A 21,009-nucleotide genomic window follows, 5' to 3' on the forward strand; every position below is an offset into this window, starting at 1 on the left:
GCATATTTCTTATATTGAATTTTCTTATCATTTTTCACTTTTGTATGTGTGTATTAGTCTGTATGAATGTCTTAGGTTTTTTATCTTCTTATAATTAATTTAATTAAAACATAGCACAATTAATAATGGAAAGTCCAGCACAGAGCACAGCTTGGTAAATGCTGAGGGGAGTGCTTTATACCGAACTCAAATTCTGTGTAATTTAGAGGATCATGGCTGCTCTCGTAGGTAAACGCTAATTCACAGTGAGTTAACGCAACAGAATTTTATTTCTTGCTCACATCAACATCCCATATGCGTGTTCCTAATTAGGCATCTTCCATGAGGTCGCTTCCGGACAAACGCTGTCCTGTGCCACAACTTTCCTTTCCTCTGGGTCTGTGCAGTCATTTCCATTCAGTGGCAGAATGGTGAAAGAGGACAGAGGACAATGTGTGTGAAAGTCTTATAGGTGAGGCTGGCAGGTGCAGCAATCCACAGGCTTACATTCCGCATCTACAACTCTATCCCATGGTTACCTCACTTTGCAAGGGAGAAAGTGGATGTAGATGTGAAGTACCAAGCTTCCAAACCCAACATGAAGAATTCTTTTCATAAAGTCTGATTTTATTCTGTACTACATGAGTATTTTTGGGAAGAAATCACTTATGTTATCTGGATTATTTACAGGATTTAAATATGCAATGGAAAATATTAAATACTGATAAGAAGTACGTAGGTCTTTAATAAACCAGAGAGGTGGGGAAATGATTTTGAGTAGTCATTGAATGGCCTTTAATTTAGACATTGAAGAAAAGAGAGCAGGAATTGTGGGGCAGGATGACTGGCAAGTGTTGGACAGGTGCCATTTGGCCAATGCGTTAGGAAATTAAATGCACAAGACACTGTATAAAGCATGTATAATTAGTACAGTTAATAAGTTTATTGAGTTACTAGAATGACATGTTAGAGTATTCTAATGAAAAGGCTATCTATGGACTGAGAAAAAAATATTTAAATCATATATTTGGTATGAATTAATATCTAAAACTGTTAAAGAACTCTTGAAACTCCATAGCAGAACACCAGTTGAGTTAAAAATTGGGCAAATCTCCTAAATATACATTTCTCCAAAGAAGACAAAAGTGGCCAGCAACTATAGGAAAAGGTGCTGAACGTGATTAGGCCTCAGGGAAATGCTAGTCAAAGCTGCTGTGAGATCCTACCTCACACCCATTGGGATGACTGTTGTCAGAGAGATGCGTGTTGGTGAGAATGTGAAGCAAAGGAAATCATTATACTCTACTGGTGAGAATGTAGATTGGTACAGACATTTTGAAAAGTGGTGTGGAGCCTTCTAAAGAAATGACCCAGATAGCCTTCTTCTGGGTATGAAGTGTATCACAAGGAAAGGAAATCTCAACGCTTATGGATATTGACACTCTCATGTTTACTGCAACATAAAACAATAGCCAAGACATGCCCGATCACAGAATGAGTAGACAAAGTAACTGTGTAAAGCATGTGTTTATTAAGCCTTAGGAGAGGAGATCCTGCCATTTGCCAAAATATGTCTGAACATGGACACGATTTCCCTAAGTGAAATAGCCAGACACAGGAAGAAAAGTATTATATGAACTCACTTGTACATGGAATCTTATTTTTTAAAAAGGCAAATGTACAGAAATAGAGAATAAACCAGTGCTCCTTAGGGGCAGGAGTGAGGAGGAGAGGAATGGGGAGATATAAATAAAAAACATAAAATAGCAAAAGTGTGGGATGAACAAACCGAGAGATCTGATATACAACATGAGCACTGTTGTTGATAATGTTGCACTTGGAATTTTTCCTAAATGAGTATATTTTAGCTGTCCTTGATATACACAGAAAAATGGGTAACCATATGAAATGTCTATGTTAATTTGCTTCACTATAGCAGCCATTTTATTAACTATTTATCTCATAACATCATATTGTATGCCTTAGGTATATGCAATAAAATTTATTTTTAAAATAAGAATATTTTAGCTTTTTTCCTTGTTTCTCCATACACAGGTGATTAAAGTGTACAGTGAAGATGAAACCAGCAGGGCTTTAGAGGTGCCCAGTGACATAACTGCCCGAGATGTCTGCCAGCTGCTGATCCTGAAGAATCATTACATCGATGACCACAGCTGGACGCTTTTTGAGCACCTGCCTCATATAGGTGTAGGTAAGGATGCGAATCACAGGCTTGTATCACTGTTTTTCTGAGCCTTGTAGTATAGATCACGACAGAGATTTTCTTCAGATGTATAAAAATAGACAAAAGAGAATTACAAATAGTTCTTTTTTGTTATTTTTATTTTTGGTTGTTAATGGTTGATAAAGAAAGCATAAAATTGAAACAAGGATGAAATATTGTAAATTTACTACCTCCCCTTGCTTAAGTAGTGATATGTAGGGATTTGGGAACTAAAATAAAGTTCAACGGAAAAAATTTTTGAGATGGCAAGTCACTGTGTTGTATAGGTCATCCTCAAACTCCGGAGCTCAGTCAAGCAATCCTCCTGTCTCAGGCTTCAGAGTTACTAGGGCTCCAGGTGTGTACCACCATGCCCAGTTCATAGAGTTCAAATTGATGGAAAGATAGATTTAATCATAATCTTTGTTACTTTAGTTACTTTTCTCTTCTTGCTGGGACAAAATATCTGATGCCCAAAATTAAGGAAGGAAAGGTTTATTTAGATCACAGTTTGGGCTGGGGCTGTAGCTCAGCAGCATAAGCGCTTACCTGGCAAGGCTGAGGTCATGAGTTTGATTCCCAGTTCCCAAAAAAAAATAAAAAATAACAGTTTGTGGAGGTTTCAGTCCATAACCAGCTGGCTTTAAGGCAGGGTAACATGGTGGAGGGCAACAGTTCATGGTGGCAGAAGACAGCCAAAGCAGCAAGCAAAAGGGGAGGAACAAACCTCTTTTCTTCCCTTTTTGTTGTATGCAGGCTACCCGCCCTAGGGTGGGTGTAACACTCATACTCTGAATCCCAGCACTAGAGAATGAACCAATCACAAATTCTAAAATTCAGCTGTCTTTGAAAAGTCCACCCCCATGACTGCATGAGGCTTTGGGGAGATATCCAGACACAAACCATAACAGTAGTATAATGAAAAGTTCTTGAGAAGTTAATAAAACAAAGTGGCCTCTGGACTACTTTCAGCATTGACTGCAGTGTAGACAAAAACCAGTATCCATTCTGGTGATTTTCCTTGTGGGAATGTACACCCTCAATCTCTCTTGAAAAAAAGAAACAACTCCTCATTTTTAAGGCATAAACATAAACAGTAACGCTTTTAAAAGATTTCACTTTTTTTTTTTGTCAATTTTTTTTTTTTTTGGTACTGGGAATCGAACTCAGGACCTGGTACTTGCTAGGCAGGTGCTTGTGCCACTGAGCTATATCCCCCAGTGTGGTTTTTTTTTTTTTTGGTACTGGGAATCAAACTCAGGACCTTGGACTTGCTAGGCAGGTGCTTGTGCCACTGAGCTATATCCCCCAGTGTGGTTTTTTTTTTTTTTGGTACTGGGAATCAAACTCAGGACCTTGCACTTGCCAGGCAGGTGCTTGTGCCGCTGAGCTATATCCCCGGCCCTAAAATGTTTTAACTGGAAATGCATTTTTATATTAGGAACTGTGGAGATTTTTAAAAATTATTTTAATAAGCTATAAAAAATGAATTACCGTACTGCACTGAGGCAGAGTTTGGAAGAAATTTTATTCTATGCTTTCTTAATTTTATAGATATTCAGAACATATTTTATATTAGCAGATGAAAAAAGAAGGAATTTGTTATGGTCATATCATTTGATTCTTTTGAAATCTGTAATCATGTGATTGCTGTAACAAATTATCATAAACTTAGTGGCTTAAAATAACAGAAATGTGATCTCTCACACTTTCAGAGTTCTGAAAATCACTGTCACTGTGTCAGAATCACGGTGCTGCCAGGGTTGTGGTCCTTCTGGAGGCCTAGGGAAGAATACTGTACATTCCTTGCCTCTTATAACTTCTGGTGGCTGCCAGCATTCCTTGGCTGTCACTACATCACTCTAATCTCTGTCTCCATGGTCAGATGGCCTTCTCTTCTATCTGTGCCAAACCTCCCTCTTTTAAGAGTAATAACATTCCGAACCCTACCAGATAATCCAGGAAAATCTCATTTCAAAGATGCTTAGTTTAACCATAACTGTAGATGTTTCTCCTTCTTTTCCTCTGTCTATTCCTCCTCCTTTTCCTCCTTCCACTTCTTTCTCTCTTCATTCTCCTCTTCCTCCCTCTCCTCCTCCTGCTTCTCTTCCTCCTTTTTTTCATATAAGGTGACATTCATAGATTCTAGGCATAAAGATGTGGTTATCATTGGGGTGTTATTATTCAGCCTGTTGCAAACTCCTTTTCATTTTATGTTAAAAATCTTTTAGTAATAAATCATTAAAATCATTTAAAACAACTCAGTTACTTCCTTCAGTTTATTTGAAGAATTGTGAAGGAATTTTATACCTACTCATAAGAGTCATTCACTTTCTTGCTTAACTGCCAGTATATAAAATTGTCCCTTTGTTTAGTACATTTGTGGACTTACGCCCCAGTGTGATGTTCCAAACTATGGTGAGTTTCAGACGAGAGATTTGCTTTTCTTTTATGAAATAGAATTTTAACAATCGTGTTGGCAGAAGTGTGTTTATAGGAGGATTCATTTTGATAATATTCTGAAAAGTGATATTGTTCCAACTACCTATCTTTTCTGAGCCCTTCAAAGTGTTGCTGGACTTCCAATTTGAGGAATGCTGTCCTAGGAAGTGTCAGTACAGTATGAAGCCTGTGGAAGAGAAGCTAGAGTAGTTTCATGACCTTTAGAGGGACTCAGACCCTGAGCGCCTGCCCACTTGATTCGGACACAACGCAACAGGGCCTGCCGATGAAGGGCTGAGAGGAAACAGTCGTATACGTACTGCCGTAGAAATTCCAAGTTCAGAAGGTACCTTGTACTGGCCAGTGAGACATGCTGTCGCCTAGGGCAGAAAAACCTCAACATACATTTTCTTGGCTGCCATTTATGATTAATTTAATTCCTCCTCATGATAATTAATCTCACAAAGTATGATAATTCTCAATAGAGATCTACCATATTCTATATTATTTCATTTAGTTACAGTAAAAGGATTATAGCTCTTATATAGCATGATATATACTTAGAATATTTTATATACTCTTAAATTTTTCTTTTGGGAGACCTTTAAGAACAGTTTTTGGTTGTAGTCACTGTAATTTATCCCTAATAAATACTTTTAAAGTTCAGTAATAAAAATCTACTGTGTAAATTAAGCAGTAGTTTTCACGCAGGGAACTGCCCATTATATTAAGGAATGGAATGCACAAGTCTTGTAATGTAAAAGCTTAAGATGGAAAATTAATTAGAGCTCCATATTAACTAAATTTTTAGGCATCAAATAATATAAATGTATTTCTTCATTAAAGTGCAGTGGTACCTTGGTACGTGAACTTAATTATTTTCAGGATTCTAGTTGCAAACCAAACTGGACAAGAACTGAATCAAATTTCCACATAGGAAATGCAATACTAAATATGACCATTGAATCTGATTCTGTTCTCAACCAACACAGTTTGTGACCAGAATAGTGGAAAGAATCAAGTTAATGAAGCAAGGTACCACTGTATTTTCTAGAAATTGCTGAAATAAAAAATGTGAGAATCTTATCTCATCTTTTCAGCAACTATGAATTAGACCAAAGGTTATGAGAAAGAATTTTAGTTCCAGAGCTTACTTTGTTTTTTTTTGTTTTTAAACTCAGATAGTATATTTAAACAAAACAGTTATAGACATTAATTCCATCTAATACTGGTCCGTGTTACATCGAGCAGCGTCTAGCTCTTTGTCTACCAATACAGTATAACAAGAGAATAGCCACCCTCGAGGTACTGCAGTCTTCCTCTGCATCAAATGTAAACATGCGTCTTGAAATGTTTTTGTTGTTGCCCTTGTGTTTGGTTTTGAAAAGCTTATATAAACTCTTGTAATATCTATGGAAAACTAATAATGATGCTAAGTAACTTTTTTCATTTTCACATTAAAATAAATAGCGAAAGTAGATTTTGACTTTTTCCCTCCTTCAGTGTGATATATAGTTGGCCAATAGAATCAGCCTCTCATGCTTTCACCTGTAAGTCTACTGTGAGTGCTACTGATAGAAAGAACCAAAGAACAGGCTATTTGCTGAAATTTTGGTGCCACTAATCAGCTCTACATATTGTTCAGGAGATACTCTTGGATGTTTTTGAACAAAAGGATGTCCATGAATAGTATTTAGAAGGGAGTAGTATCTGTTATTTTAAAACACATTTTACAATGTTGGGGCCCAAAACCTTGTGCATGCTAGGCAAGTACTCTACTACTGGGCAACATCCTCAGCCCTACACAGTATTTTAAAATACAAAAATAATTTAGCTCATTGTAAATAACAGAAACAGAGATCAAAAATCAAAGAATTGTCTATAATTTCACAGTACCAATGCCAATTCCTCTTAACATTTTAAAAATGTCTTTAATCAGTTTCTCTATTTGTTGTGGTGGGAGAGCTACACCTTCCCTGGGGCAGATAGTTTGCATACAGTATAAGGGAGGGAAGAGGCTGCTTGCCTCGCTCCTCCCCTTGTGCTGTTGTTGCTTTGCTGTCTTATGCCATCATGAACTATTGCCCTCTGCTATGTGCCACTCTGCCTTGGAGCCAGCCAAGTACAGACTGAAACCTCCACAAAGTGTGAGCTAAATAAATCTTTCCTTCCATAATTTTAGACATCAGGTATTTTGTCTCAGCAAGGACGGAAAAGTAACCAAGACACTATTCTAGCATAATTCTATTTGTACTCATTTTAATATCTCTATTTGTCTTTTGTAGTCTTTTGTGTGTGTGTGTGTGTGTGCGCACTCTAAAAATATATCTTGAGTATTTCTTGTTTTTACCTTTCACATAGAGCCCGCATAAAGTAGAAACTACCCTCTGACTTCTCTGGCCACCTCCCATAAACAATTTAGCATGTATTTATAGATAATTATGTGCAGATTTTTGTACAATTTTATAGTTCCTGGGCATACAGTAAGAACAAAGCAGACAAAAGCCTTGCCCTTCTGAGTTTATGTTCTAGTGGGGAATAGATAAGAAACAAATGATTACTATTTGTTGTTTCTTAGGTGGTAAGCAGTTGAGATGGAAGGTAAGCCGGAGAGGGGCAGTGTGCTGGTCAGCTTTCTACCTGCTATGGATTAGGTCTAAAACATCCCCCAAAGTCTCTTGTGTTTGGAGAGTGATTCCATCATAGAGGTGTATACTCACCAGTGGACTCACCCATTGACGAGTTCAGTGGCTGAATGTGCTGTTAAGAGGTGGGGCCTAGTTAGAGCAGGGACCCCAGGGGCATGACCTGGAAGGATAAGACATGACCGAATTCCATTCCTGGGATTAGGTCCTTATATGAATTAGTCACAAAATCAGGATTTGTATAATAGCATATACTTTACAAAATTCAGAACAAAGAAATGATCAGAGGGAACTACAACTTGACGACTTTGTTTCTATTTACAAAACTCTTACACACAGAACATTGAAACTATAGTACTATACTGCACAGTGCAGTCAGCAAATATTGTACTGTATAAAGGAAGTGTACTGTGCAAAAGAGACACTGAGGCTCTCAACAAGAGGCACAGAACTGTACAAAAAAATGGAAAAGATGGGTCATAAGTTCAAGCAGTGGGTTGTAAATCCAAACAGCTGTTAAAACAGGTCGGTCGCTAGGTGAGGAGCATTTTGTGTATTCTTATTCTCAGCTCCTCCCTTCTCTCTCTGCTTCCTGGGTACCATGGGCTGAGCAGCCTTCCTTTGCCAGGCCCTTCCTCCATGGAGTGACCCAGCTTTGGACTGAGCCCACAGAAGCTGTGAGCCAAACAAACCTCTCCTCCTTAAGTTGTCGGTGTTGCATATTTTGTCCCAGCAATAGGAAGTGACTGTGACACTGTCCCTATGGCATGATACCTGAGATAAATCAACTTAAAAGGGGAAAGGTTCATTTTGGCTTATGTTTTCATGGGTGTTACTCCATGGTTCACTGTCTGCATTTCTTTTAGGCTTGCAGTGAGGCAGAACATCGTGGGGAGGGTGCATGTGATGAGCAAAGCTGCTCACCCCAGGGTGGCTAGGAAGAAGGAGGGAGGTGAACAGGGACAAGATTCAGGCTTCAAGGTACAACCTCAGTGAACTACTTCCCGTAAGTAGGCCTCACCTCCTAAAGTTTTCATCACCTGCCATTAGCCTGTTAGGCTATGCATGTGTCAGTGCTTTCACCATCGGAGAAGTCAGCACCTTCATGAGTCACCCTGCAAAGCCTCATCTGTGAGCACTGCTGCATGGGGGAACATTTCATACCCAAACCATAATGGCCAGCGAGTGCTGGAGGTGGATTCAATATGTGCTTTGAGTGGAGGTGTCAGGACAGGCTTCCCTGACAGGTTCATGCTTCAATAGTAACCAGAAGCACACAGCAAGCAGGCCTTGCAGTTCAATGGGAGGGTGTTCAGGACAGCAAGTAGAGATGCCACGATGTGGCGGTGTGCTTGTGTGCAGGGAGAAACCCAGAGGCCAGTGGGCTTGGAGTGAAGTCACTGAGGTGTAAAGTGGAAGGCAGGAGCTTCCCAGAGCTACCCCAGGGCCAGAGTGTGTAGGGTTGTGTAGGACCTGGAGGGCCCCCAGATTTACACTGAATGAGAGGAAGCAGTGGGAGGTCTCTGAGTCCGAGAGCAATGCAATCTGATTCACTTTTAAATATATAGTACTAAAGAGGCCAGAATGCAAGTTTTGACCTTTGAAGGCTGAGTAACTCCACTTTGCTTTGCTGCAGTAGTCTTACCTGTCTCTCATTTCTGCTTGTCACATACCCTCCCTTGTGCCCTTTCACATATGGTCAGCGTATTTATGAATTTATGTTTGAGAGGTCCTGGAATTTTATAAGTAAGAACATTTTGACTTACAGGATAGATGAGAGTTGGGGCTTTGCTACACTTTAGTTCACTTTAATGGCTAAGTTAGGACAGTTTGAGACAGTGTGTTGCTAACAGATGTACTACTATTGTTGTTTCTGATCCATTAAACCCCAGCACGAAGTACTTAATCAGAAGGGAACACTTGACATTCAAAACGTGGTAGCTCCTGGAACCTAAGTGATATTTTCTGTGGCAAAGGAAACTTCAGTCTTACTAGTATTTTGTAATACGTATGCTCGTGTGTGATAGCAACTATTAATATACATAATGTGGTATGTATTTTAATACTCATCTTACATGCAGCAGTATCAAGATTCGGTCTCATCCAGGGTCAAACATTGCACAAGTCTCAGCTGTGGTAGATTCTTTCTTTTTGTAAATGTTTTTTATTACCCCTACTTTATTGACAACATTACAGCATAGCAAAAAGATTCAAACTGGAAGTAGATCCTGACACTAAGGAGTCACTGAAGCTTTTGGACTTCGGCAGCCTCTTCAACCTGCAGGCCACACAGCCTACCGTCGGGATGGGTTTCAGAACACCGTGTGGAGCTGTTCAAATGTTTATTTTTAAATTATTTCCCTAGTGCGTATTTATAGTTCGTAATGACCACATTCATCACGAAGTGTTGGTGCAAGGATGTAGCACATCTGCGTTCTTTTTACTTCTCCTTCCTCTCCTTTCCTCCCTCCCTCTCTTGGTCTTCTTCCCATTTGCAAAGAATCTGTCACCCTGGTGGATTTTAAAGACTGTACTTTTACTAAAGCGGGGTAGATGGTTCCTCTGCACCCCAATAGGTCACACCAATGTCGTGTGGTGCGTGTGTCTCTGTCCTACCCTACATTCCTGTCTCTCAGGTGTGCTACAGTTTAAGTTTTGAACTTCAAGAATGTTGTCAGATGAATCTCTTTTACCTAGTTAGGCTTAAAGTTACTAGGGTAAACTGAGCCGACATTGTTCACTTCACAGCAAAGCCGTTCGTTTATTTTGTCTGAGCAACAGGATTGATCATGTTGGAAATGACCTATTCTTGAATTTATATACAGCATGAGTAATGGTACGATGTGTGGAACTTTAACTATAGTGTTAATATGTTGTATTTTCTGCCCATGATTAGGAGTGTATGCCTCAGAAGTGGCTTCTTTTTTGTGCTAGGAATTAGAACTCAGGGCCCCATGAACGCTAAACTCATGCTACATCCTAGCTGGCAGCTGAGAATTGTAATAGGCATAGTGAATCTTTGAAAGCAGTTAAATGTCCTGATTTTGTTGCACATCTGATAGGCCTGACTTTGCATTACATTGTGGTATGACTACACTTGTGCCTCCAGTTGTGCGCATTGTCGTGTAGGGACAGGACTTCACATGTCGCAGTATCAGCCGATATTTACCCTTTCACAGTGCAGTATTCCAGGTCTTGTAACTGGTGTGCTTGACTCAGTCACCACTGGATGTCACTGTAGCTCCCCAGATGGAGTCCGCTGCTTTCACACTCAGGAGATGAGGAAGTTGGTGGGGGAGTGGACTTCAGCTTCAAGTGCTCTGGAACTTAATGGGATCCATGTTTGTCTTGCTCACATTTTGATTCCTAATTGAAGCCACAGAAGGAAGCAGCGGCAATTAACATGATACCTCAAGCGCATACCTATACACTCCTCAGAAAGAGGAATTAATTGTATTTTACTATCATTGCTAGGGACAGCAGAGATTGCCATTGTGAATATCATTATGAAGTGGCTTTAATAAGCAAAATGAATGACTGGAGGCTTTTAATGAAACCGTTTTTATGTGTGCAGCCACATGCATGTGATCTCTTTAAGATAGAAGCAGTGCATGATGGGGAGAGGGAGCAGTTCACTGCCTCCTGCTTTGAAGCTGCTCCTTCACTAAAAAACAAAACAAGCACAGTGTTTTTCCTGTTCTTTGGGGCTGTTATATAGTTGTACTTTCTGTGCTGTTTATAACCTACTAACTTTCACATTTGTGACCACCTCCGTCACAGCAGAAAACTTTGGGACTCAGGGGATGTGGTTCCTCTACAGAGAAGTTTGCACCCTGACCTCCTGAACTTGGAGGAGACACCATGTCCCCGTGGCATGCAGGTTGGACATGGAAACCAGCTAGGAGAAGGAAGTGCCCATAACTAAATCTGCCTCCTCATTAGTCTGTTTTTCCTTCATGGTGCGTTTATATTCTCTGCTGCTTGAGTTCAGATCCTGTGGTCTTCTTCTTGGGTACTGTTAAGTTAGCACCTGCTCCTCTTGCCTCTAGTGATAGCAAGGGGATGCCAAGTGCAGGCCTGATTGACATTGCACGGGGCCCGGGTCCTGTGTGGCGCTCCTAGTGCCTTGTGACCTGCCTCCCCCTTCCCTCCTGTGCGCAGCCTGTGCCTCTCCCTCCCTTGCACAGTTTCCGCAGTAGAAAGCTGCCTGCACATTTCTTCAGGCACTGCGCATTCTGTTGCTTTCCTTGCTCATGCTGTGGAGAGTCTCAGGAATCCTGTTCTTACTCATCCTCATCTGGCTACTGCTGTGTGTCTCCCAAGGCTTAGGTATTTTCATTAAAAATGCTAGACAGGTATATCACCTCGCCTACCTGTGGAAACAAAGTGAAATTTCCAGGCCGGCATCTGGCCTAGTGCTGTGGTCTGCACCCTCCAGCCTTGTGCATTAGAGTTAACCCTTTCCCTCTGAGAACAGGCAGGGAGACTCATGTGCCTCTTCCAGATGTCCAGTGCCTAGGCACACATTTTGCTGCTGTGAAGTTCTTCCTCGAGAAGATCAGGTATTTGCCAGCACTGCCTGTTTTCGTGCATCTTTTAGGGAATTACAGATCCTGCAGAGAAGTACAGGAGGCACAGGAGTGTTAGCAGTGGGTTGTGTTCTGGATGGTGGTGCTCCGACAGGTACATGCTGTAGGCAGGTACAGGAGATAAGCACGTTAGACATAAGCTCTTCACTGCAGCTTATTTACAGTATCAATTAACAAGAACAGTCCAGCCTAATGGTACAGTAGGAGAATGTTGTAAATTCATAAGATGTAATATTTTTTGTCATACATCTTTTGGTCATGTTTTTGAAGTTCCTTTAAAGATTGCTGTAAGCAAATATGAAATTATAATGACGATGGGGTAAAAGCAGTGTATAAATATATACAGTCGTTTCTAAATTTTATGTAAAAAATATATGTACATGCTCTCGTATAGACCCATAGAAAAAGTCAAGAAGGGAATATATTGAAAGGTTATATGCTTATTTCTCCTGATTCATAGGTTTAAAGATTGATCGTGATTATCGGTTGCCTGTAATATTTCTGTAATAAAATGTATGATTTTAGCTATCAGAAAAAGAAGTAACTATTTAAAATCACAATACTAAAAACTTTTAAAGATATTTTTTAAAAGACTTAGCTCAGACATATTCCTAAAGCCCCAAATAGGGCCCAATACCCATCTGTTTTTCTGCTGTAACATTTTCCACAACTAGCATACTAGTGATGAGATTATTAAAATTAAACTAATTCCATGAGAGCAAGAATTGTGTGTATACATATATTTTATAATCCATGGTCAAATACGAATAAGTATGTTTTGAACTAAGTTGTACAAAGCTGTAAGGTATTTATATCAAGTAATTCAAAGAATAGATTACAATGTTCAGAAAAGGAAGAAGCTGTGGGAAAAAAGAGTAAAAATAATCATATTCCAGGCCCGGTTGCAAATATACTCTGAGTCCTTAAAGGATGTACTGGATAACTTGGAATTTATGGTATTTACTCAGGCAGCTTGAGATACCATATATGCAAGAATTTTGTGGAAAGATAAGGTTTTCTATGAATGTTAGTTGTGGTTTTGGCATTGGAGTTAATGCAGAGTGTTTCAGTTTGCTGAAGACTGAACTATAAAGCCTTTATAGACAGCAAGCTGAGGTGTCACGATTTTCCTATCATTGCACTTGGGGAGTTGAATCTGGCAGTAGCAATTTTCCGGGGGATCCTGGTGGTATTAAGTAGTATTCCTAGGTTAAGAAACCTTTTAGAAATTGAGCCGAGTTTTATTCTTTGCTTCTCCAGTTTTTGTTTTGCTTGGTCAGAGCCTGTTCATTTTTGTCTGAAAATAAGATTGACAAAATGTATGTAGTTTCTGCCCAGCACAGAGAAGTACAAGGACCATTTGTCTCCTGGAGTTTCCTGTAACAAAGGTATACAAAGAATTGTTTTCTGGGCGAATTAGAGGTAAAAGCCACTTTTGTTTCTTCTCTTATCAAGTGATGAGAAGAGTAGGGACTCGGGTTTCTATTTGAGCCTTATGCTGCATGTTCAGTAAATTCAGTGGTGAAATCCAGGCAGAAGGTCACAGGTGAGCACTTTCCATTCTTGGAGGATTGAGGATTTTTAAAAGACTTTGAAGTTAAATCAACACTTTCAGAAGAAACTTCTTTCTTCTTTTCTTTTTTTCATTTTTTTAAAGAAAAAGTTCTTGAAAATGAAACAGAACATAGAATTACATATAGTTATTATTTTGTAATATTGCTGTTACCATAAGGCCTGTTATTTTGAAAGAGAAAAACAAAACTTAAAATAGTATGAAGTTTTCATTCTTGTTTTGAAGAAGCTTTTAAAACTTTCTGATGTTTTTATTTCCTTTTCTGCCTTTTTGGTTGCTATTTTGAGGTAATTTAAGAAGAATTTTCTGTTTTTCTACCTCCATATGAGTGATATTTGGCAACTGTAATTCAGTATTTGAATAATAACTTCAGAAAGTCTTTTTAGGTAGATTTAATTATTAGTTAGGCAGTTAAGGGTAGGAAATATGATGTTTGGGAATAAAACTGTTGAAAATGTATGCCTGGAATTTTAATGTAATATTATAAGTAAATTTTATGTCAGTTTTTAAAATATGGTCTGTAATGTAATAATGATGAATTTATGTGAAAGCTACCTGGTGTCTTTCCTCAGATGGTAAATTACTTAGTAGAATTCCTTGGTTGGTTAAAATGTTCGTAGTTTTAAACTGGGGATAAAGGAGAGTCAAGAGGAAGTTTATTAGAAACCACCTGGTTCAGTGTTTTGTTTTTCCTTTCCTTAGGGTTTGGTAACAATGTCTCGTAGCTAGACCTGGACAAAAGGAAATTTGTCTTTAGCTCCACTTTAAACATCTTCCTTTTCTCTCAGAGTAATCCACCAAGGCATCTTCTGTCTTCCTGTTTAACTTTCTGTCTATCAAGGTCTATATCTAGTTTGCTGTGTGTATTTTTTTAAAAAGTTCTAATTTTCTGTAACGTGATTAATTTATAATCAATTATGCCTCCCAGGGTCATTTGGATTGTTATATCTTTAATCCTTAACATAATGACGTTGGTTGCAGGAAAGTAGGTGACAGGGCATCCACAATGAAATAATGATATATAAATTTAGAAAGAATATTTAATGTATGGTTTTTAAAAGCAAGTTTTATAGTAAGAAAATGTTGTATTCATACCTGGGCTGGTATGTGAAGTTGAAAAAGCTATAGTATATTCAGCCCTTTGGAATTTTATTTGCTTTCTTATATATTAGCTGCATTTCTAGTAAGATAGTAGCAGGAATTTTCTGTGCAGAATGGAAAGTATGTTTTTTGCTTTCTTACCTACCTTGTAATTTTTGGAGCTTTATTGAAAACATTTTTCACATGAGAATGAGACTATTTTTCTTTTCTTAGTAATTACATTATTTAAACATTTAGTATTATAGTTCTGTAAAATTTTCTGAAATATTTTATTCCTTACTTTTCCTTTCTTCTTTTTTCTTTTTGGTTTTTTTTTTTTTCTGGTACCAGGAATCGAACTCATGACCTTGCACTTGCCAGGCAGGCGCTGTGCTGCTGAGCTAAATCTCCAGCCCCCCTTACTTTTCCTTTCTACACTGGTATTCTGGCTTTATTTCCTTTCTACACTGGTATTCTGGCTTTTATTTGCATGTTTTTAGTCAACAAAACCCTTGACTAGACTCAACTTTTGGTTAACTGCATATATTACGCTATTTGTTTAGTTACACATTAGTCATAACTATTCAAATGCAGCTTGAGTTTCCAACACTTCTTGTTTACTTTTCAAATGGAGTCTGTTATATGTGGAATATCTCCCAAAAATCTCATGTATTTAGAAATGGGGCTTTTAGAAGGAAGGTGATCAAAGTGGTTTTGTCCTCATCAGTGGATTAACTAATTGATGAGTTCATGGTTAAATGTTGCTTTGGGAGATGAGGTTCTCTCAGAGGACATGGGTTATTGAGGTGTGCCTTTGGAGGGTATGACCCTCTCTCGTGCTTCATCTTGCAGTGTTCACTGGTTGGTGTAGGTATAGCAGCTTTGCTCCACCATGCCTTGGAGCCAGTTAATAATGAATTGAACCCTCTGAACCCACAAGCCAGAGTAACCTTCTTTCCCTAAGTGGTGTCAGGTATTTTGTCCCAGCAGTAGGAAAGCTGACTAATACACAGTCTAAATTAAAATGACTTATGTTACTTTCATGGAAAGTTAAGTTTGATGTAACTTGAAATCTGGAGCATTGCTATCTTTCATTATATTCAAAATGTGATTATTTTCAATTCATTAGCAAATATTTATTCAACATAATTCAAAATATAAAAAATTGGGGGAATAGAAACATGAAACTGCAGGAAAATCGTAGTGTGATTTTAGTTGATGCAGAAAGAATGTTGGGGATATAAACAGACCCAAGATAGGTGGCAGGTGAGAACCAGGCAAGAACTTTCCTCAGGTACAGGCCCTGCTGTGCAGACAGAACACTGACTTGGGGCGAGACACATGCGTGCTGTTCATCCTGGGCAGGTTGGCCTCTCTGACCCTCAGTTTTCTATCTATAAAATGGAAATGGAACTTATTTGTAGATGTTTACATTAATAACCCAAGGGTGATACACCAAATTATGATAAGTTCAATGACGTGAATAACAGAAATGTGAACTTCCATTAATCTGAAGGGTCGGGCTCCTTCTAAGGGCCAGGAGGGGAATTAGTTCCTTGCCCCTTCCAGCTCCTGGTGGCTGCTGCTGTTGTTTGGGTTGTGGTCACACCCCTTGAATACGCCTTTGTGATCACATTGCATTTTCCTCCCCTGTCTACATCCTATCTTTTCTGCCTTTGTCTTAAAAGAATTGTGATTGTATTTAGGGCCCAGCTAAATCCAGTATTCTCTTCAACTCAGCATCCCTAACTTAATGATATCTGCAAAGGCTTTGCTGTGTCAGGTAACATTTACAAGTTCCATGAATTAGAACTTGTTATTTCTAGGGCTGTTATTCAGCCTACTAGGGTATTTTAGGAATTAAATACAGTAATGGAACAGCTCCCCAATTGGGTCTAGACTCAGCTTTTGGTTAACTGCACATATAGCTTTCCTTATTTCTGTTCCTGGAGTTACCTGACTCTGTCTCCTGCTTTTGTGGCAGTGCAAACTTTGATCTGTAATCTGTTTGTTGTCTGGATTTTTCCTAGGCTTGTTGTATATAATCCAGGTTCTTTCGTTAGTTGCATACAGGTTAAAAATGTTTCTAGTTGAAGGCTGACAGCTACCTTTACCTTTGCAACATCCTGTAGGGCATTTAAGTGCCAAGTGAGATGTCCATTTCTTACCTAACTGTTCTCTTCATATTCTGGAAGCCCTTCCTCTGTTCAGGCTTGTTGCCTGCAGCACAAAGCCCCTTAAGTTCGTGATCTTTGCTTAGCTCTTCCCTGTTCCCTCTGGGGAACTTGACACTGCAGGCTTTTTCCTAACCCTGGAATGCTCTTGACTTGACAGTGTATTCAGCTGTCACTTCTCACCATGCTAGATGCAGGGGTTCTCAAGGCTTGAAGGTTTCTAAGGCTATGCTTTGAGTTACCCAACAGTCTTTCAATTTATCTAAGGTCTTACCACTCTAAAAGGGTTCTAGTTTTGCAAATATCCAAATATGGGGTCACTTGGGACCATCATCATGCTAGATCCCTCTGTTTCCACTTGACCTTGTCCTCCATTAACCCCTAAACTTAGCTCCTTTTCAGGAAGATTGGGATAGATCCCTATGTGAGGCAGTAGTCTTCTGGCCAGATATGATTCTCCAAAAGCAAAAATACTCACCAAATAGTGATACCATCTACTTTGAAACTCAGAAACCTTGAAGATGCCTCTGTCATTTTTTCTCTCTTGATGTAACGTTTCTTGAGACCAAAACACAAGCTACTTCCTTAATCAGAGAGAAAGGTTACAGGTACAAGGAAATGCTGCTAGCAAAAGAAATAAGCAAGCACCTTGATTAATACCTTGAAATTTTCTCCCACTGCAGTTGCAAAGAATATAGGTACAATGTTTAGCAGGAAGCCTGTTTACTATGTGTACCTATGTTTTATGAGCTTCAAAATATCAGCTGAGTTGGTTTGAGAAATAGAAGTAAAGAGTGAAAGATTATTGGGAATGAGACTTTACTTGCTGTCTTGGTGATCACCGAATCTCCCCCCACTTGCTTCTCTTATAGTCCTCCTAGCTCATTAATGGTAGCACAGTCCTGCAACATGCTTAGGCCATGCTTCAGTGCTGTTTTGTGTTTTCCCTCTGTATTGACTCTGTATTTACTCTGTCAGCAAATCCTTTTGGAACTGTCTTCAGAGTAGATCCAGAATCTACCCATTCCTTGCCACACCCACTGTTCACATGCTTGTCTAAACCATAGCATGCGCTCCTTGGTTGGTTGCAATAGTCTACTACACAGTCTTCGTGCTTCTGGCTTTGGAACATTTAACATCGGTTCTCTACTCAACAGGAAGCAAGACCCAATTTAAAGCATGTTGGTCCATATTATTTCCATAGTCAGTACGGTTTGTCATGTAACTCTGCAAAAGAGCTGAATCCTGATTTTGGCGCTTTGTACAGCCCCATCTCGTCACCATTTCTTCTCCATCCTCTTCTCTTGGTCCTCTCTCCTTTGCTCACTCAGCTGTAGTCACATAAACCTTGCTGTGCTTTCCACATACTGGCCTTGCCGGTATCTCAAGGGCTTTGTTCTTTCTCTTTCTCTCGGTATCTGCCTAGCTTGTGCCTCTTTTCCTTCTGATCTTTGTTCAGATATTACTTTCACCATAAACCCTTTCCTGGATCCTTTTCTCCTGTACCTTTAGCATGTCCTCTCTCTTCCTTCCTCTTTTTATTTGTAGGGTTTTTGCCAGTGTTTAAGATGCACATGTTATTTACTGTCTATCTTCCCATTATAGTGAAATCTCTATGAAGCCAGATGTTTGTTATTGTTCAGTCCACTACAAAATTGTCAGCTCCAAGAGGAGTGTCTGACACCTTGTAGGCCTTTGGTAAATATTTTTTAATAGATGATGAATAAGTTATAGTTGCCAGACTACATGGATTTATCTTGGAACAAATAGAAGTAAACAAACTTTTTCATCAGGATTTACATTGACACAGATGTTTTAGAGGGTTGCTCAGATATCAGTGTCCAGGATGGATTGGAAGAATGGGGAATTTGGAGGTTTGGAGAATAGTTAAGAAAAGACACAGGTCCAAATTGAAGTGTGACAGCTGGGTGTGGTGGCACATGCTTGTAATCCCAGCACTCGGGAGGCTGAGGCAGGAGGATCATGTTGCAAGTTCAAGACCAACCTGGGCTACATGGTGAGCTCAAGGCCAGCCTGAGCTGCATAGCAAGATCCTGTCTCAAAAAGACAAAAAAAACCCCAAAAAGACATAAATTGAAGTGTGCCTCTGGGAACTGGTATCGGGGAGGGTTGTGGGTTGTGAGGGACATGTGGAAGAAGAGCAGCTGATGGCTGGGTCTGTCAGGAGTAAAGGACACAGAAGTGTCGTAGAGAAAGATTCAGAGGTGGATTTTTATTCTGTATTTCTCTTGGAGAATGAAGTAAAAACAATAATCGCAGTAATGGAGAAGGGAGAATTTAGGATGCACAGGCACGTTGAGGGACGTGAACAGGAAGATGACTTTGTTTTGTTTTTAAGGTATTCTTGAACTTATGGTAGAATGTATATAACAAAATTTACTATCTTAAGTATTTTTTAAATATATAATCCAGTGGCATGACACTCACATTCTTGTGCAACTGCTGTGACTGTTTATCACCAGCACTTTTTATCTTCCCGTACTGAAACTGTACCAATTAAACAATAATTCCTTATTCTTCCCTTACTTTCAACCCCTGGCAATCACCATCTCACTTTCTGCCTCTCTCGAGTGGACTGTTCTGAGTACATAGAAGTGGATTCATACCACATCTGTCCTTCCCTGCCTGTCTTACTGAACACTTAGTAGAATGCCTCCAGGGTTCGTCTGTGTTGTTGCATATGTCACAATTTCATTCCCTTGTTAGACTCCTCTTTTGTGTGTATATATTCATCCCTTGATGGACGGGCAGTAGGTTGTCATTATTTGCTTTTTTTGCTTTTTGGCCATTGAGAAGGATGCTGCTGTGAGCATTGGTGTTTACATATCTGATTGAATCTCTCACTTTTTGGGTATATGCACAGGTCCAGAATTGCTGCATCATACGGTAATTCCATATTTACTCTATTGGGGAGCCACCATACTGACTTTGGTTTTAGAAAAACTGCAGACAGTGGCAGAGAATCTCCTTGGTAGGTTGAGAACATGGGTGGAAGCAACTGTAGGAAGAGATGTTGCTTCAAAGAACTTGACTAATGGAAAAGAAGAATGTGAGTTAGTTTAGTGAGGGGAAAAGGAAAGTTGAATGAAGGACCAAATCTTCAGAAAGCTTCAGAAAGAGAAGCAGGGGAGGGAGCCAGTCAATGAGACAGAAAAGGAGCAATCAGAGTTCAGAACAGAACCCTGAGTCTTGATAGACACTTAGCTCAGACTCATCCATATTCACTGAGCTCTCGAAAGAACTCCCTTTCAGGTGAATCAGCTTCTATTTAATATGACATTACTTTCAAGGTTTCGTGTGTAATAGGTCATAGATCACTACTGAGGATTGAATTTCTAAGACACAGATACTTTTCAAAAAGATCCTAGAAACACTAACTAAGAAGTTATAAAATTTCGTATTCCTTAGCCGGCTATTCTGCATTTCATCTTTTGCAATGATAATTTCATGGTTATTTTTCTTTCCAGCCTGTTTATTGAAATATGACATACATTAAGTGAACAAACATAGTTACACAACTTAGTGTCTTCTCACTAAGACATCGCATGTACCTGAGTAACCAACACCAGACCAAGAAGCACAATATTGCCCCCAACTGGTCCCTCTGTGCCTCAGATTCTCTGTATCTAGCACCATAGGTTGATTTTTCCTGTTTCCAATCTTATGCAAGTGTAGTCATGTAATACGTACTATTTGTGTCTAATTTCTTTCATTTAATACTATGTTTTTGAAAGTCATCAGTATTGTTGGGAATTTTTTATATAGACATGTATATGTCTATACAATGCTTTTAAAACACTTTATTCTTTCTCATGTCAGTGAGTATATGGGAGTTTCCAGTTTGGGGAATTTTGAACATCATCACAATTTCTTATGAAAATAGAAAATTTGCATATTATGTTTTACCTCTTTAAAGTTGCTGTTGCTTGGTTCATTTACATGTCTTTCTTACTAAGAGCCTTTCCATCTTACCTAATTATCTTCATTGTTAATATAAAATATCTTTCTTAACATTAGTCTGAGAAGTATAAAGTGCCATAAAAAATTGAGTTCCTCTAACAGATGTACCTACTTGCACGAGAATTTTCCACTTAAAGCATCTGTTTTAATTTTTTCTCAACTACTCAGATTATGTGTCTTCAATGCATATTGAACCTGTCAAAATTCTTCATCTCTTAATGAGGTGAATTGTTCAACCTTGAAATAAATATTTTAATTTTGGCACACTGATGAGTTGGAGAAAGAATAGCTTTCATGTCTTAATGCAGATTTGTTATCAAAC

General features: G+C 39.0%; 1 protein-coding gene across 1 annotated transcript in view; it reads left to right on the forward strand.

The window, feature by feature from the left end:
• Grb14 (growth factor receptor-bound protein 14) overlaps positions 1–21,009 on the forward strand; it is a gene marked incomplete at its 5' end in the record, with an annotated part of 122,796 nt that overhangs the window by 65,654 nt on the left and 36,133 nt on the right. Inside the window, 1 exon segment of the mRNA XM_013518791.1 lies at positions 2,035–2,191. Coding sequence (XP_013374245.1) covers positions 2,035–2,191 — 157 coding nt within the window.

This window comes from Chinchilla lanigera, unplaced genomic scaffold, assembly GCF_000276665.1.
Source record: "Chinchilla lanigera isolate Chin_1 unplaced genomic scaffold, ChiLan1.0 scaffold00048, whole genome shotgun sequence".
Classification (NCBI taxonomy): domain Eukaryota; kingdom Metazoa; phylum Chordata; class Mammalia; order Rodentia; family Chinchillidae; genus Chinchilla; species Chinchilla lanigera.